The sequence below is a fragment of the Falco punctatus genome, assembly GCF_963210335.1.
Source record: "Falco punctatus genome assembly, chromosome: 12".
NCBI classification, from domain to species: domain Eukaryota; kingdom Metazoa; phylum Chordata; class Aves; order Falconiformes; family Falconidae; genus Falco; species Falco punctatus.
The window spans coordinates 21,760,074-21,778,527 of NC_137592.1; the positions used below are offsets into that span (position 1 = coordinate 21,760,074).

The following is an 18,454-nucleotide window of genomic DNA, read 5'->3' on the forward strand; positions in this document are numbered from 1 at the left end:
ACTTGACAGTTATTAATACTACTGTGAGTACATACCACCTGACTTTATATGATTTAGAAAGAGGAGAGAGAGCAAAGATAACAGTTTCATTATAAGTTTTAAGTGCCCATAAATCTTTCTACATCAAACCATTACTGATCTCCCAAGAGGGATTCTCCAAACACTGAAGCCATGCCTATTTGGCAAGAACTACAGACAGGGATTTCTTTTTTAGCCTCCTTCGTCTCTACAGAGGGTAAAAATCTTGGAGAGAAACCTTTGGTCCAAAAGCCTTCTTTTTTTCCTGCAGCAGTTCGAGGAACAGCGATGGTTTTAATAGAGTTCTCTAATGACTCTATAGCTACTTTTTATAACTCTTTCTTGGAGTAATAAAGTGGCAGAGGCAATGATACTGAATCACTAACTTTTCTACAGTGAAGAAGAGAGCATAATGAGTCCATGGAGTTATTTTCATTCAAAGCCCAGTGCCCAATGCAATTCTAGCTTCTGCAAAACACAGAGTTAAAATTCCTTCTCTCCTGTGTGCTCTCCTAGTTTATATCAGGAGGTGAGCTCATGCTGGCCAGTTTGCTTGGGGAGTAATTTCAAAAGTCCCACCTTGACTCCTGTTCTGTGATATTCCAGTGACTGTTCCTCAGAGTGCCTGAGACAGAGCCGATCAATGCCCCCTTGAGCTCTCCAGGGAAGCACAGAAGTAATGGGCAGCTCCATGGTCTGGCTTCTCCCACCTGCACGTTGTACAAGGAAGCTTCCTCCAGCATCACCTGCAGAGGATGAATCAGATCCCAGGTGGGATAAATTCTCCAGTCTCTCTTGCTGACCTTGAAAAGGTCAAGGCTTCGAATTTACGCACTTTTATTTGATGACAAAATCAGAACAGGATGGTTCTAGACCCTCATGCAAGTAGTTTTTCTAATGTCAGGGATCATGCAACATGAAATAGTATATACTTTTTCACCACATATCTTTATAAAAATGCAGACCGAGATTGGGAGACCCTTACAATGGCTGTGAGGTAAAACACAAGTTCCACTGAAGGAAACTGGTAGACTTTTTAGCACAGATTTCAATGGCACTGGAATTTCACTCCTACTTATGCTCAAATGGCTAGGTTTATTAGCGTGAGATCCCCTATCTATTCAGTAGAAAACTTATTAAATTTAAAAGAGTATATTGAAAATCACTATCTGAACCAATCAAGACTAAATATATGTACCTCATTAACCAAAACCAAATGTGTTTTCATCTACAGTTCAGTTCTTGTTACAGCTGGAGCTGTGACATGGTTCTGTGTTATGCTGTACTTCAGCAAGACATGTCAAAAATGCAAACTGAAGGGTAAAATTATTTCATTTCCAAAATAAATAAATGCCTTTGGTCAACACTAGTACACAAAAGACAGGTATTTTAAACTAAGGGACCTGCAGGGAATTGGTTCCTCACAAAGCTTCAATTAGCTTTCAAATTATCTCTCTCACAATGTGTACAAATACTCCTAACCAAACTTCACTGAAAAATGGATTCTCAATACTTTTATTTACCTAATAGTTAACACAAGGATAACAACACACATGCAAATTTAAAATAAAAACATATGTGGGGACTTTCTTGCCCCAAATAAGAATTTAAAACAGATGTGCTCTTTTAACTGTATTTCTTCACCCAATGCTTTTCTCTTCACTGTTTGTATTTTTAATGTATTTTTTTTCAAAGGTACATAATAATTTATTCCCCCTTTTATCTGACAAGCATGGATTTCAAATAACATATTCTATCTTTATTTCTTGCTGGCATAACTCATTTATATCAATTGGTGTTTTGCACAAAGGGAGCGGACGGCAGTTCAGCTATAAGCGAGGATACTATTTTCATTAGAACTGTGTTTAAAAATCAACATAACAAAGTTGCAGGATAAAAATATTATAATATTCATCCCTGCTTCTGCCAGTTCTGTATTCTCACATTCCTAGCTAAACCCATGCTTTTGTTGGACACTGCCATCCTACTTCTCACATTTTCAAATAACAGTGCCTAATGTTTAGAGGGATAAATTAGCTGTAGCAGCTTTTCAGTCCCAGAATCAGAAAATATTGGAAAGGATATTTCATGTCTCTTTTTCTTCTCAAAACTTTAACTGTGATTTTTGCAAAAAAAGCATAGAAAATCTGGTAAAGCAAAATTCCACGCGGTAGCAAAACACAAGGAGAATCAAAGAGTTAGGTCTCTACCAAACGTACCAAACCCAAATGCCTTCTCCAGGACTCAGGTGTCTGGGTGTGCTCACTTACACTGCTCTCAGCTCAAGTTATTCAACAGGTTATTGGTAGCAAGAAAGACCCCAACCAGGAAAAAGCAACTCAAGTTCCTGTAACATAATGTCTTCAGATTGTTTTTTGTAATGAATCGTCTTCAGATTTTTCAGGGACTTTTAATCACGTCAAGCTTAATTAGCACACACCTGCTCGTGAGGTGTCTTGGCCCGTCACCACAATACAAAGCGCCACTGTGTGAAAGCACTTCTGCTCAGCAGAACCCAATTCCAAATAACATACCTGTCTACATGGCTTCATATTCAGATGCTCTGAAAATAGATTTATAGCAAGCCCTGTATTTACAAAAAATATATTTAAGGTGCAAAGCCAAGAACTGGTAAGTTAGGAAATGTTTCCTAAAGTTCTGCTGGGTGTACCCGGAGGCTGCAGGGCCCCGTATGGAGGAGGCCCGGGGCTGGTCGCCACCAGGTCTTGCTGGCTTCGACATCATGGTGAGCACCTCAGAACTACACCTCTTCACACCTCCGCCCAGCCATAGCTAAGGAAAGTAGCCACTGGAGCAGGAGACATGTGAGGAAGGGACATGTTTTGAGAAAGAAAAGGAAACCAACTGAAGGATACATGGGTAAGGCAGCATCACTGGTGATATGGCCGGAGACACGCTTTCAGAAGGAGGTGCTCCCTGACAGAGGAGGCACATCCCCAGAGGGATGAGGTCATCCCCAAGCAGGGCAGGGACACCCCCAGAGGGCTGAGGTCACCCCTGAGCAGGGCAGGTACACCCCTGAGGGTGTGGGCCCCACACCAGGCCAGGGACACCTCTGAAGGACCATGGGCACCCCATACCCAAACAGGGACACCCTTGAGGGTGGGTGACCCACGCTGGTGCAGAAGACAAGCAAGGACTGGCAGAAAGCCATTAGGCCAATGACCCCAATCTGTTGTGCCACCTGTCACCTCACTGAGGGGACCAGGAGACTGTGGAAACGCATGTGGTGACGGAGGAGGCTGAGACTGGGAAGGAGGAGGAGAGGAGTCGGACCACAGCCAAGCCTGCAGGAGGGTGAGGAAAGGCGTTTGCCCAAGTGTTCATTTAATTGCCTTTTTTTCTCAATACTTGAATCAGCAATTAAAAGCTTATGTTAACTGGCAATAAATTAAGTAAATTTTCCCAAGACTATGTTGCCTGTGACAAACCTAACATTTAGGAAAACCCTTATCTGTCCCTTTCCAGTGTTTTCATTCAGCCTTTCCAGTGTATTCATTACATGACAGGATCTTCAACTGCACAGCTGTAGCACACCTTCATCACCAAACCCTGCCGCATCCACCATGAGTAATTTAACCATGAGGGAAGAGGAAGTGTCTTCATATGACAATGGACTTCTTTTTCCTTTTTACCATGCTTACATAAAATCTTCCAGAAATTAGAATTGGGAATTGACTTCTTGGTGTTTTCAGTGGTGCTCCTAGTAGCTTCAAAATATGATATCCAAAGGCATTTTCCTACGTGGTATCAAAGAAGAAATTGCCTTGATGATAGCTGAGCAAAATTGAAATTTTCAACACTCAGGAAATGTCAATGCTTCATATAATTTAGACGTCACAAGCTAAAACATTTCCAAAATGTTTTGAGATCTGATTTCTAAAAAAAGATGGTAATTCCATCAAATAAGCTAAGATTTTCTAGGGTAGATGTCAAAAGTTATATTTCTGGCCCAAATACTCAAACCTCTGGCTTTGTCAGGTCTCAGGTTCAAAGCAATAGCTACAAATACTTTTAGAATCTTTTTAATACCTAACAGTTCAAATATAAATTAAAAAGGGTATTTTTTCCTTTGCATTACTCTGAAAAATGCTGGAATACGTTGGTGTATTTTTTGTCCAAACAAACACATCCTAGGTGATGCAGATACCTGACAAAAATTTAAACATAACAGTTGAAGTCTGGCAAAGCTAAAGTGACTGAAATTAGTGTCTTATTTAATGGGGTCTTACAAGAATATTTTTATGAAAATGGACAGAAGAGTCAGGCGAATTCAGTTACTGGGGAACTTAGTAGGACCATGATTAATTGGGATATCAAAAAATAAATTAGAATATTTTGGGAGCTTTGGCGTCCTTGAAGAAGTGCAGTTTTACAACAACCAGATAGAAGGGGAAAAAATAGGGACCATCTTGCAGACCTGGCACATCTCACTGAAAGTTTGCAATAGAAAATGAAACTGCAATGGCCCTACACCAATCAAAAAAACCTATAAAGACTAAGACTGGGAGATGGCACTATAAAAATCGTAATCAGACTCAGGAACCAGACTGAGTGAATTACATGTTGGCCTTTGAGCAGCAAATCAAAACAATCAGCAGAGAAATCCAAGCAGCAATTGAACATTGACCACTGGAAACTTAGAGCAGCAACTATTCACCAAGATTTTTCATTTTTTTTAAAGCAAACTCAAGTAAAGCTAGTAAAACTCAGCAATTGTTAACATACCACCATAACTACAGGTTTAATAATGTCCCATAAACTTTAAGAATTTGAAATTCATTGCTGTTGGGCAGCTTTGCATTCAGTTTGCAACACACCCATTTTCACACTCAAAGACATCAGAAAAGCAGATAAAAGTTTATTTTTCTTTTGATAAAGAAGTTAAGCAGATTTTGGCAGCTTGCCATCAATTTGACCCCATCCCTCAACTTCCCCCCTACTCAAACACTATAAATTAATCTTACACTGTTTGAGAAAAAAAAAGAAAAAGAAAAAAAAAATAAAAAAACAAGAAACTGAAAAACTTCCAACATTCAAGTCCTTTGGCTGAACCTCTCAGGGGCATATCCCATGGTGACAGTCTTCAGTCTTGACTGTCTCAGATGGCCTCTTCCCTAAAACTATGCCTATAGTGCAAACTTCTCCCTTAAACTCTAATTCCATTTTATCTTGGTCTTGATATTACCATCAACCACGATTTCCAGAAATACCCACTATGACTCTCTTCTTCTGGACTAGCTGCTGATCTCTACACAAGCACATTTGCAGAGTAACTTCACTCAGCAAAAGTCACTCCAGGTTTCTACTATGAAATCTAAGAGTATGTGCCCTACAGATTTAGTAATTAAATCCAGGAACTATGCAGGGAGGAAAAAGTATTAGTTGATTTTAATTTGCAAAGCAAATTAGATGAAGGTTTTTATAACTTGGCTCCATAGCAATGGCCATACCAGCAGCGAACAAATAATACAAGGGGAGACTCACTTTACACACACGTTAAGTGCAATGCACACAAGGTTATCCTAGGCCAGACTTTAACTTAATCTTAATACTGACATCCCAATCTTCCTTCTGAAAGTTTAACCATTTTCTTCCGATAGTGACTCCACATTAATTTCCCACAATGCTTCCCAGCTTCCCCATTTATATAAGCAAGCGCCTGAAATGCTTTTTCAGGACAAACTGAAAATGAAGGAAAGTTTCACAGAATCTAATAAGTCTGAATTTTGTGAAACAAAATGCTGGTTGTTACATCACTCTATGAAAAAATATTTATATTGGCTCTGGCTTTAAGGTTACATTTCTCAGTTCATGCAAGTGGCAGGAAACATGCAGAATCTAATCAAGAGATAGTCCACAAGGCTTGTTAAATGAAATGTTAAGTAAAGACTTGCTATGAAAACAAAAAGATGCAACTCAGGAAATGAGCTTGGTCATCTCACAACTCTCTGTTGTTCCACAGCCAAGCATTGGCTAAACATTAGATTATCATTATAAGCAATACACAGGGAAAAAAACTGCATTCAGGATTTACCCTAAAAGTAAATTTGAAGAGCACCTAAGTGACATATGAGACTCAGCTTTATTTTCAAATCTGGCTTAAAAGACTAATGCAGATCTTAATGAAAACCAGGGAACACAGGCTTCCAAGTCACGCACTTTTGAAGCATTTACCTAAAATCTAAAATGCAGTTTTAGGCACAAGCCAGAAAACCGACAAGAAAATACATTTACAAAATGTAAACTCGCATACAAGAACAATCTTTTCACATGGAAAAGTCTTTCTTTGAGGAGGAAACTATTTTTCAATGCAGAAGGTCAGTGTTACTAGAAAATAAATAACATGAAAGAGGAAGAAGAGGATAAGGGAAATTGCTCTGTAGAAGAAAAACAAAGAACAGCAGTCACAAACTTCGCATGAACTCCTGAACTACCAAGTTAATCAAGGTAAGCTACTGCTATCCTCCACATTTCTGGTCCAGCCCTCCTTTCATTTCTTTGGTCCCATTGCTGTAACTTTCATAAATTTGTAAGGGCAAACTCTGTATTAACACAGTGAATATGATCTCTGAGTTTCCAGTGGGGTTCTCAAACTGGTACACATTAGTCTCAGACCAAGCATTTCTTCAGATTATACAAGTGCAACAGCAGTGTCTTGTGTTAAGATTGTTGCCTCTCTTTTTATTTGACAGCATGATTGCATTTACATTTGGGGGAAAGCCTGTACAAAGGGATGACTTTTGAGCTTGGCTCCTGTATGTGCTCTTAGCTCCTAACATGGTGAAATTAATAGCTATTTTTATTTCATCTGGCAGAGAGTTTTGCCGTCAATGTAGGATTGCATCTCCTGTGACCACAGGGTTTCTCAGATTTCCCAACAGTTTAATTGCTCTGTGCTACGTGAGGTTGCATTTTCAGAGAGAAGGAGCTATCTCATACAGCCAGAGGTCTGCAAACCAGCCAGCATTCTTGAAACACAGTCTTTGTTCAGTGACTAGTAGGAAAAGAAAAGTAGTAAAGTTTCGTTGGATAAAGAACCATAACCAAGTAAAGAGCTTATGCTTAAAAATTACTATCACGTCTGATAAAATTAAACTAATGCAGCAAAGGAAGACTAAAACAAACACTAAAATTTTCAGGGAAAACTTGACTATGATGGAATGACTTAAGTACTTCAGTATCTTCATCACTGACATTAAAATTCTATAACCCCTTGATTTCTAGAAGGGGAGAAAGGGGAAAGGGGAAAAAGACAACAAAGTGAATTGGTCGTCTGGACAATCAATGAAACCTGAACAATCAATGAAAACAAATACTTGGTTTGTTTTTACTTTCCTCTCTTCCTGAATGAATTAATGAAACTGTTGAACTTTGGCCTCTTCTTCAGGCTAGAGCAGCAAGATGACGGGCTGACTTAATATCTCCCACAGCCCACAGCAATGCTGATGGAAGATTTTAATGTGAGAACACTGTGTGCTCGTTTGGCATTGCATTCCCTAGAGGGAATATGGTGGAGAGTATATAGCTTAAATTTAGCTAGAACTGAACATTAAAAAACGTATACTTGGTGCCTTGATAGTAAAGATCAAAAATGGTCACTCTATACTTGGCTTCCTTTGCAGGTTTATAATCCCTTTGCCTTTCTTATTCCTTTTTTTCTTTTTATGGCGTAATTGTTACATAGCAGACAACCATTTTGTCCTAGCAATGCTAGTTAGACAATATAAGAAGCTTGTGTCAGGAAAATAATCAGGATTCTCTGAAGCACTCTTGAAGTCCTTTCAGCATGCCTTATAAATGATTTCAAGTGTTTGATGAAAAGTTGGGCCCTGTGACAATTTTTCTTCAGCTTCATAATCAGATGAAGAAAAATTCCTGCCATACAAAAATCAAAACTTCAGGTCTGAAATGAGAGTTTTCTTGGATTTTCTTTTTGTACATGAAATGCCATTATTCAGAAGTATCCTCAGCATTGCACCAGCTAATAGCAACACAGGGATAGTGATCTGCAGCCACTGTTATGCAGACAATAAAAAGGCTCACTTTTAAAGTACAGTGCCAACAACAGTTTCAGGTCATTTCCCAACTGGCTTTTCCTGTCTGCTATGCCATTCAGAGCTCTGGATCCGTTGACACTGCAGGTTAAATGAAACAAAAAATCCAAACAGAAGCCACAAAACTCAGCAATTCAGCCTTTTTGATCTATCTAAGTGTTTTTAAGCCTGCTCAGCACCATGGGATCCAAGTGCCCTTTTTCACATTTCAGTGTTTCCAAAAGGGTCAAGCCATGGTCAGACCATGATGAGTGTTTGTTGCAAGGGAAGATTGCTTTAGAGAAGAAACACGTCCTCTTTTCCAGAAATAAACCTGAACAGGACAAATTAAAGGTGGAATAAGAAAGGAAAGGTCTGGTTTTCCTTGGCAAGATTAGTAGAGTTGGCAGCATATGGAAGCAGAGTTGCAGAGTTGGAAGAAAACACTTTCCTCTAACCTTCAAGAGCAAGGAGGTCACAGTTCTTTCAAGGAGCTTCCCTTGGGATAACATGAATATGGACTGTCCCATACTTTATAGATTGAATAACCATTTGAAAGTACAATAATTTGAGATAAACTGAGATTAGTTTCTTGCATTGACATCCGCTTGGAAAACTTAGTGCAAGGGTCATTTGGCTTGCTATGTTAATGATAATACTGCCAAAATCCAGTACCAAAACAATGAGTAATTTGTAAAGATTTGGCATATTACATCCTGCTTAATAAATTCAAAAGTTTGAACATGACAGCATATTGTAATGTAGTAACATAGTACTGTAAATTTGTAGAGCCAGGTTCAGCCCATAAGGAGACCCAACATTGATTTCAATACACATGCTTACTGCAAGCTGAATGATCTGAATACATACTTGGCTGAATACATCCTAACCCCACTATATATGCAATGAAAAAAAATTGTGCTGCTTCTTTCTAGTCATTTTATGTAGTCATGTAATAAATGTATTTTTTTCATACATACTTGCATCTATAAATTGGTGGACTTGGCAGCGCTACATTAACGGTTGGACTTGACGATCTTAAAGGTCTTTTTCCAACCTAAACGATTCTATGATTCTGTATTTTGGCAACGAGAGAAGTATATATTTAAATGCAAAGCAAGATAATTGGTCTTTGAAGACCTGGCAGGCGTGCCCTGGTTAGCATAAGTTAACAGAAGCACAGTCAAGGCATTCATTCAGAAAAGGCACATTAACTTTGGGATGAAGAGAAAGTAGTCATATGAAAGCTAAGACCTTGAGTAGCCCAATACAGCCAAATAATAATGGAGAGTACAAACTGGTCAAGGGGATAATGGAGAGAGGGACAGGATAACCAAGACTCAACTATGGCACAGGGGAGAGGCAAGTTAGTACCAACTTCTTGACTCACTCCAGCAAATTGCTAGACTGATCATGCACAAGAGTGCCTAAAAAATATCCCTCTGCCCATCTTACACTGTTACTGGGGGAGTGGAAATGAACACCCAGGATAAAAATCCTGATTCTGGGAGTCCCATTGGCAAGATTGTATCATACATCTTCCCAGAAGAGGGAAGTTTTCCATTATCAGAGATTAGTCATGCCATTTCTGCTGGGACAGGCTAACCATCACTGTCATCTTCTCCCTCCTACGGAATGCTTGATGAGACTGTGGTCAGAGCAGGAACTCATATCTGGAAAGACCACGGACTGGGCATAACACCGGACAAACCCTATGTTTCCACAAGATATACATAGAGAGGCACAAAAGAAATGGACATAGACTAACAATTCCTGTTCTCACTTCAAAAATGGGTTAATTTGCTGTGTGAAGAGCAAGTTTCCTCTAATAACAGAGTTGCTCTGTCAGTAGCAAATGCGGGAGAAGTGACTCAATGCTATCCAAGACCCAAGCATGCCTCTCTGGCCACATAGAGAGAGCTGGTGGAGACAGAAGGGGAAGCTGGGCAGTGTGGAGAGATGGCTCGCTAATCCTGTCAGGAGAAAAAGTGTTTCATGTCACTCAACAGCATCTCCACAGGGCAGTTACAGGAGAAGTGCTGACAGCCTCTGAAAGGAATCGCATCCAGTCATCCTCCAGCAGGAAGAGGTTGGCTTTGACACGAAGCTTATAGGGTGGGTGAGATGAAAGTGGGGGGAAGGGACCTCTGGGCTGCGTGTAGGATTTTGCCTTCCTCTGCCCCACGAGGAGACAGAAGAGGAATGCATTAGCAGTCCCGACTGCTTTCAGCTAGCCTGTCCTTTCTGACCCCTTCACCAAGCAGTTCTATATCTCTCTCATTCCCCGCCTTTCAAAATTTAAACTTGCTAACCCTGCTGCCAAAAATAAAGACAGAAATAACATCAGGGTTGAAAGGAATTTCAACATAAGGAAGAGCTGCAGGGACAGACCGGGGATTCCTGCCACATGACACGAAGTATATACCATACCACAGCACACGCCAATAAGTACATTTTGCAGCCAATCTTACAGACCTGTCCTGCTTTTCTTTAGAAAACATGTAGTCAGGCTCTTCCGATCACTGGTGCATTTGAATTATTTTCAGCAGTACAAGCAGTAAATAAGTGTAGACAAAGAGGTGAAACATATACAGGAGGGATGAAGTCACCCAAGACATCAATGGGGTCAAATAAAAATGCACTTAAATCATTTAATAAATGCCTTTGTTGGCACACAGTTACCATCTCCAATGTACAAACCAGAAAGCATACAAAACTAATGTAATTTACTTTCTACCCAAGAGCAACACCGCCTTACTGAGTGCACGGGATTTACCATCCCCAACACCACACCAGAGCACTCTGAGGGACAGGGTTATTCAGCTGTGACCAAGGACCTAAATCCTCCTCCCAGAAGACACTTCTAGAGTCATGTTTTTAAAACACTTAAGTGTCTAGGATTACAGATGGGCATCTGGATTTTTACACAAGATATTCCTAACTGTCTAGGAGGTTTATACAGCACTTTTGCCGCAGCACACCACCTACTTTCTGCCATTCCCTCTGCAGCAGCAGCCACACACAGCCCTGAGACCCTTGTCCTTCTGTTCTAGGCCCTTAGCACCCCTTTAAAAGAGTCAATAATTCTTGCCTCAAAATGCAAGGGAAAACTGCTTTTTTCTGATACTGACAACCCAGAGAGCAGTCCCTCGCCCATTGGTGGGGAATAAAATCCAGAGGTACGGCTGCTCCTTTGCTTCCATTGTACTTCAACGTCACATGTTCCCCCCACTGCTGGATTAAAGCTGAAAGGCTTTACAGGAGCTATGTCTGTTGCAGTAATGTAAACAATAAATAATAATAGGAAAGAGAAAGGAAGACTGATTTATTGAAAGCTATTCCCTTCTATAAAGTACATAACTGAAATTTCAATTTAAGTGGACATTTTTACTGCTAAATAAATCTTCTTGCACAGATATGAGAGGAGCAGAGACTTCATGTAGTACACAGAAAAGGAAAAGTTAGAGAAATTCAGATAAGGCAAGTGAGTGCACAGGGCCAGATTCTTGATAGATGCTGCTGGTTTACACCAACTTAGGATTGTCCATCATTCAGCGGCAGATGGATATATAACATTATACACTAAGATATGGCAGAAAGAAACAAATTGCTCTTGATTAAACAAAAAAATAGCTACATGCCTATTCAGCAGCCTTCACATCATGAAAACTCCAAAGTTGTTAATATTTCCTTTGCCCAAATAAGGACTATCAAGACATTTGAAGTAAGCCACTAAAGTTAGCCACTGCATCTATTTTTACACTACTAAATGTCCTGCTCTGAAAAACATTTGAGTACCCAGCAGTTCCCCTGGACCACAAAGAGAAGTGGCATTTGTCAGCACTGGAGCACTGATCTGCCTTTGCAGATTTTGATGGAGATGGGTCCAGAACCAGAGTTCAGGTATGTTCAGTAAGGAGCACTACTTGCGTCATTGTAGAAGTTGTCCCAATGCACCAGAGGCCAAATGACTGTTACTGTTCGGAGAGCTCCACTGTAAATGAGAATAGACTGATAGATCTGATGGACCACCACAAAAACAGTATTTGCACCTGGCTTATTATCTGAATCAGGTGCTAAATTTGGACCCATGCAGTTTCTAGTGAAGAAGACTGCATCACTTCTGAAAAATGTTCAGGCCAAAACCTGTGGTCTTCTGCTTAATAATCCTTGCTGATTTCTGCTCTGCAGTTTCTGTATGGTGCAGTGGTAATAAGAACATCATTTTCTCAGTCTGCACGGATTCTTTCAACAACATAGAGAAAGAGAACTTAAAATCTACCCTCCTGAATTTTCACCAGTTCCACTGTCTAACTGTCCTTTTCCAATGAACCAAATCTTACTTCTTTTTTATCTCATTCCCCATGATGTCAAAGTACGGTTGACACTCCCCGAAGTAACATAACAGATATGGGTAAACCTAAAACATGGGAACTCAGGAGTGATTTGGAAAGTTTGATGTATGTGAAGTAAAAGTCACTGGTGTCTGAATTCAATTATCTCAAAGGATGGCCACACAAAACGCTGAGCATGATTCCTAAGTGGTGAGATACTACTGCACTTACTAGATTTCCATCTGATCTGATGGACAGTCTTAACAATTTTATGGAATGTGATATAACCCTCAGGCTTAGAATGAACTTTGACAGGTCACAATTTTAAAGCTCCAAAACTTGAATTTGTGGAACAGATTTGCAAATCTAAAAACTTTTTTGGGTGAACAAAACAAAAGAATAACACAGCTATGGGAGAGAGGAGACAAAAGAAATATATCCTGCCGGGTTTTATACTTGTTTTACTGATTTACTTATTTTCAGTTAAACACCTACCTCTGAGGCTTCTTCTGTTTGTTTCCTTAAAAATTAGTCACCCTTACTTTAACAGTGAAGAGCTAGTTCAGATTATTCGTTATCCAGGTACAAATACAATGGATCTTTCAAAACATATAGTAGCCTTCTTTGTTCCTGGCTGATCTGTTTCAAAAGCTCTCCCTGTTTTCTGACCATGTACAACAAACACATATTTCTGTAGCCAAATTGAGCTGATTGTGAACTTTTCTCTAGACCTGGAGCAGGCTTTGAAGTCAGAGAGTCAGAGTGATGAAATTAAAATGCAATAGGACGTTAGTTCACTGAGTTCATGTACCAGTGAAAATCTGTTTTAAGATTTGAAACTGAAGTTAAAAGCACAATAAAGATACAAATTCCTGCTAATCTGAAACTTTCTCTTTCTCACCTTGTCATAAAAGCCCTTTGTGCCTGTAACCACAGTCCCTTATCTATCCTCCAGACTCTGCCAAAAGGAAGCTGACACCTCATCAGAAGATATCTGGGGAGAATGGTACTGCTTGAATCCTGCCTCTATCTTCAGAATATTTTAGTCTTCAAGGGATGGCAAAAGATTTCCACAGGCAGATGGATCAGCAGAAAATGTAACTGAACAGTTCATAAACAATATGTCCTCCTCATACCCAGCTAGTTAATTTTCCGTTTCACATTCTTACTTTTAGCTGTGACTGCATCTTTGCCTAATACCTGTGAATTTCATCTCCCCAGCTGCTACCCTGGAAGTAGAACTGATTTAGTAATTTTTGTAAATGAGAATAGGTTTTCCCTTCACTGCCAGTATTACTCTGGTTTTGCTGTGGTATTTGCATAACTTTACAATACTGCATGTTAGCTATCCTATTTTAGCAGAAACTAAGCACTACCATTTTTTTAAGAGACTGAAGTAGGCAAAGTGAGTCACTGCTGAGTGCAAAAAAGTTGAGCCTACTTAGCTACCACGTGGCAGAAATCTGTAATGCCTGCAGGACCTTGCAGGGTAAGACTTAGCAGGCACCAGTTATGCTGCAGTTAAAAAAAAAAAAATTACCCTTTTATAGTAAAAGCATACACATAGGCACTTCTTTCCTGCTTTCTTATTCTTTAGTGTATTTCATTTTTCCACATGTTTACATAGCATTTCTGCAAAAGAAATCTTGGACTTTAAAGGTTTTTTTCTTAGTCCTTGGCTTTCACTACTTGTTATATCAAAGTGCAACTTTTCATTGATGCCCCTTTACCAAAGTTTTTGATCCAAGATAAACAGTTAGTAGGACCATAGGTAACAATTAATACAGAATAATGGAAAATGAATGACAGATAATAATGACCTTTATTCGAGAACATCTTTTACTGTGCATGGCGCAGTCACTAAAAACAGCGTTCTTCTAAATACTCAGGAAAAATGAGACTCAGTGTTAGCAAACCATTTAAGCATGTGCTTATCTTTAAGCCTTTAGAAAGTCTTACAAATATTAACTGGAGTAGTCATGTGCCTGGAGTTAAGCATGCTTAGAAATACTTCACTGGACTCTGAGCCAAAGCCTGTCTGCACTATGGTTTGGGAATAGCAAAGAACAGAGTACAAAAGGAACGGTTATTCAGAATTCGGACAAATAGCTGTAAATACATTTTTTGGTGTTACTAAGCTCTGCTCAGAATGCACTGACTGAACACAGTCCTAATAATCACAGCTGAAAAACACAGACTATAGACATTTATTGATTTAGACAAGATCACTCCTCACAGGAGAGCGAGCCTCTAGGTTTACAGACCTTTTAATTCCCTGTACACCATTCCTTTCCCTTTTACAAATCTCCTGCTGTGAAACTCTAATGCACTCTTGAGACGCTAGAAATCATGGAACTAACTCTGTAAATTGTCCATCAGCCAAAAGAGGAAGCAACTCCTAAGACCAAGGAGTTTAGTAGTTTTTACCCACACTGTGTTTTTGTCCAAGAAATAAAGCAATAGCATCACCACGTACACCCAAAAACTGAAATACTTGTGCAACAGAGATAATAGCTGCATATCATTGTTGTCTGTTGGTGATATTCTGTAGCCACCTCCCACCCCCCAAAAAGGTACCTAATATCTGGTGTGTCTGCTGGCCAAAAATGTCATTTTTTATTTTAAGCAAATCCAACATTCCATGCAAATGGAAGTAATTTCTGCAGTACAGAAAGTCCTTTCAGAAAATGCTGAACTGATTAGTAGTATGGAAAAGTGGAACTAATTGCTACAGTGATATAACAAAAAAACAAAGCTAGAAATTAAAGCCATCCAATTCTTGCAAAAAATGATGGCCTATTTCCCACACACGCAGTCCTTATGCATACTCATTAAAAAGGTATAAGCAAGTTGATCATACATCCACTATCTAATCCATAAATGCATGCCCCTCTGCATATCCTTGACGACCAGGAGTGTGTCAAAAGCCTGTACAAAACATTCACGGCTAGGCCTGGTCGCACTTCAGGACCTCTCCAAAAGAGCTAATTTACTCCCAAAAATCGAAGTTTGCTAGCACAAACTTTATCTATCTGTCAAGCCCCGTGCACGCCTGAGGCAGAGACCTTTTGCTGGCCCTTCACTCCATGGTAAATTTCACCTTTGGAAAATAGAGGCCATGGGCTCATCTGAGCAACACTTTTTTTTAGAAGGAAGACTGTCAAGGCCTCAGGGCTAACTCATTAGCCTACCCCCCAGCAGTCCCATCTGGATGGTCTTATCTGTAGGAATTCAGTCGTTCATTTATTTTTTCAACCACCATTTGTGACAGAGTTTCTTAAAAAGCAGACTCATGACTTATTATTAGCACATGGGCAGGTCAGCGCACAGGTTTATTTGCTGTTAACCAACATCCTAACATGCTGTGTTTAAAATTTCCAAAGGGACTATGAATAGGTTGTAAAAGTAGGAGGTTGAATTCTTGAAGGTAAGAGCTTATGATGGGACCACTGTCAAAGCAAGTCATATTTTGCTCTGATAACCCACAAAATTCACTGTGCAAAGAAATATAGTTCATACACACATGAGTTCCTGACAAATCCCTTATTAAAGGTGCTTTGATGATTGGCCTGTGATACTTCAAGCCATGGCACTTAGGGAACAATGGGAAAACAAGCAAGCGTTAAACTTTGAAAACATACAATCCATCCAGAAAAGGTAAAAGAAGGGGAAAAGCTAGGGTCAGGAGGGAGAGGAAGGGAAAGAGGTAAGAGAGAAGAGAATATTCCCATTAAAGCATATGCAGCACAATTCCTGCAGGCTATTAGGGAGAATAAATACTCCCCTCGCTCATGTCAGGGGCAAGCCCCAAGCACATGGATGTGACCTGTAGGACACTGGCAGGAATGCTTGGAAGGGAAGATCCCATTTTCCACCTGGGATGTCTACCAGATCCTAGGCTATTCAGAGCATCACCAGTAGAAATACTTGCCAAAGTACCTGTGTCCCTTATTGTCAACACATATTGTATGCACACAGCTGGACACCACATCCCAGGAAATTATTCCTAGCAGAAGAAAAATACAGCATCACCACCAGAAAAAATTATCCACTTGCTTGCTTTCATCTTGTGCAGAGCACTGAAAAGTCTGGAAAGAGATAAATGTCTGTTATACAGGGATTTACACATTTCATCCAGACAATTGACTTAAATTTCAAGCATGAAGCCAGAATTGACCATTTATCAAGTTAATCTTCATGATGTATTTAGTGTCTAACCGTAATACCTTCAATTGCTTTCACAGCCTGCAGAGCACTGGGCAGGGGGAGAGCACCTGTTAAGAATCAAGAACTGAAAAAGAGCCATGCAGTAGATTGGAGTTATAAATATTGGCCCTCATCCTGCAAACGCTTGGCATCCACTGAACACCAGTGTGAATGAAGCTACAACTGGTCACCTTAGTGGTCTGATGATGGTCTTACCTGTTTCAAGCAAGGACCACCTTCTTAGTTCATAGAGAGGCATGCAAAAGGATTAAATGCTCTCAGCGTGGTCCGTTATTTCTATCCTAATGAAACAAAGGAGAAAATGAAGGCAACTTGGTTACAGCATTAACTTAAATCATTAGGATATCCAGCAGCTTCCTTTCTCCACTAGTGCCTTTATGCTTAATCATCACTAAGAAACTTTTGATTGTCACTTTTTGTAATTTTCCTGCCAAAAGCAAGTATTTAAAAAAAAAAAAATAAAATCACAGCTCAGGCATCTCTCCATCCTCATATACAAGGCAGCTTTTTAAATCATCCAGCCAGTTGAGTCAGAATCTTATTGTCTTTCTTGAATGAAAGCAAGCAGTTTCTCAAGTAATATTCTGATGTCAGCAGCACTAGATAAAACTGTGAAACCACTGATCAAAACTGAAGATTTAGTAAGTCAATTCCCGAAGTTCTGCATCTTTAATTTCAAAAGTAAACATTTTTAATAAATTTTTTTTTTTTGCCAAACTTGAGCAAAAATACTAGAGAAAATACTCAAAACTCTATATTGGGGGTTAGAATACAAATCTCGCTCGCTTTTGATAAAATCTATGCTCTTAAATCTTTTAAGCATATTTTCAAAGCTTTGTCTGTTTTGTAAATGACTACTGTCAATTTTCAACATTTCATTTGCTTTTCCAGCTAGCCTTCCTATATATTTCATCTGATTTCATTTTCATTGAGTATTTTCTCTGGATCAGTTTAAACAAAATGGGAAAACTGCTTATTCTTAAAAGGAAAGTGTCCTGCCTCTGCCATCATAGTCTAGAAGCATGGATGTACAGGCCAGTTTCTTGGCTGCCTGTAATCATCACACATCAGTAGGTGCTGACTTACAACAATACTACATGCTGGGGGAAAAAAAAAATCAGATCCTTTAGATCTCTAATTAAATCAGCATCTTCCCTCCCTCTAGCTCTACCCTTTAATTTGATGACCACTTCCAAAATCAGTGGGAGGAGGGGTACTGTTCAACTGCTTCTGAGGATCAAGCAGAGGAATGGAGGAGGCTTGTTGGGTTATTTTCCAACCCATGTGTCATGAGAGGTGATTTTTCATTCTGATTTTGTACGACACCTTGACACCACAGAATCCTGGCTAGAGACAGAGGGTTTTCAGCATTCCTGTAATCCAGTAATTCAATTAACAGACTTGGAGGCCACCAAAGTTATTCTTTGGCATCACTGTGTGAAGAGCTGGGGGTGCCGTAGCTCTACAGTCACAGATCAAGTGTAATACAATTATTTCCATTCCAGATTTCAAAGATTAGCATTTATATACTGAACAATTGTAATGGAGTATTTTAATTACCCAAATGAAATGTTCACATTCAAAGTAATTGCTGCATGGATTGTCTAAAATGTACCTAAACATGACATTTTGCCTTCAGTTCAGTAAGCCCAAGTAAAGATCAATAACATGTGTGAAAGCCAGAAACTGCAGAGGGACCAAACCTGTAAATTTGCATTTGTACATTTTTTTAAATCTCTGGGGTTAGTTATGGATTACCTCTGATTAAAAAAAAAAAAAAAAAAAAAAGGAGGAAATAATTATGTCAGGGTAAACATT

General features: G+C 39.5%; 1 protein-coding gene across 2 annotated transcripts in view; it reads right to left on the reverse strand.

Moving 5' to 3' along the window:
• Positions 1–18,454, reverse strand: part of LOC308072157 (uncharacterized protein) — a 145,508-nt gene that overhangs the window by 103,725 nt on the left and 23,329 nt on the right. The window contains exons 2-3 of one of the 2 annotated variants that reach the window (XR_013931550.1): positions 16,832–16,917; positions 12,578–16,415 (exon numbers count right to left, since the gene is read on the reverse strand). Coding sequence is in view for 1 of the 2 variants with exons in the window: in XM_080408663.1 (XP_080264789.1) it covers positions 598–711 (114 nt within the window). In the remaining variant the exon portion in view is untranslated. Of the gene's footprint in view, positions 1–597; positions 16,416–16,831; positions 16,918–18,454 lie in introns of those variants that run through there. The other variant, XM_080408663.1, reaches the window with a different exon arrangement.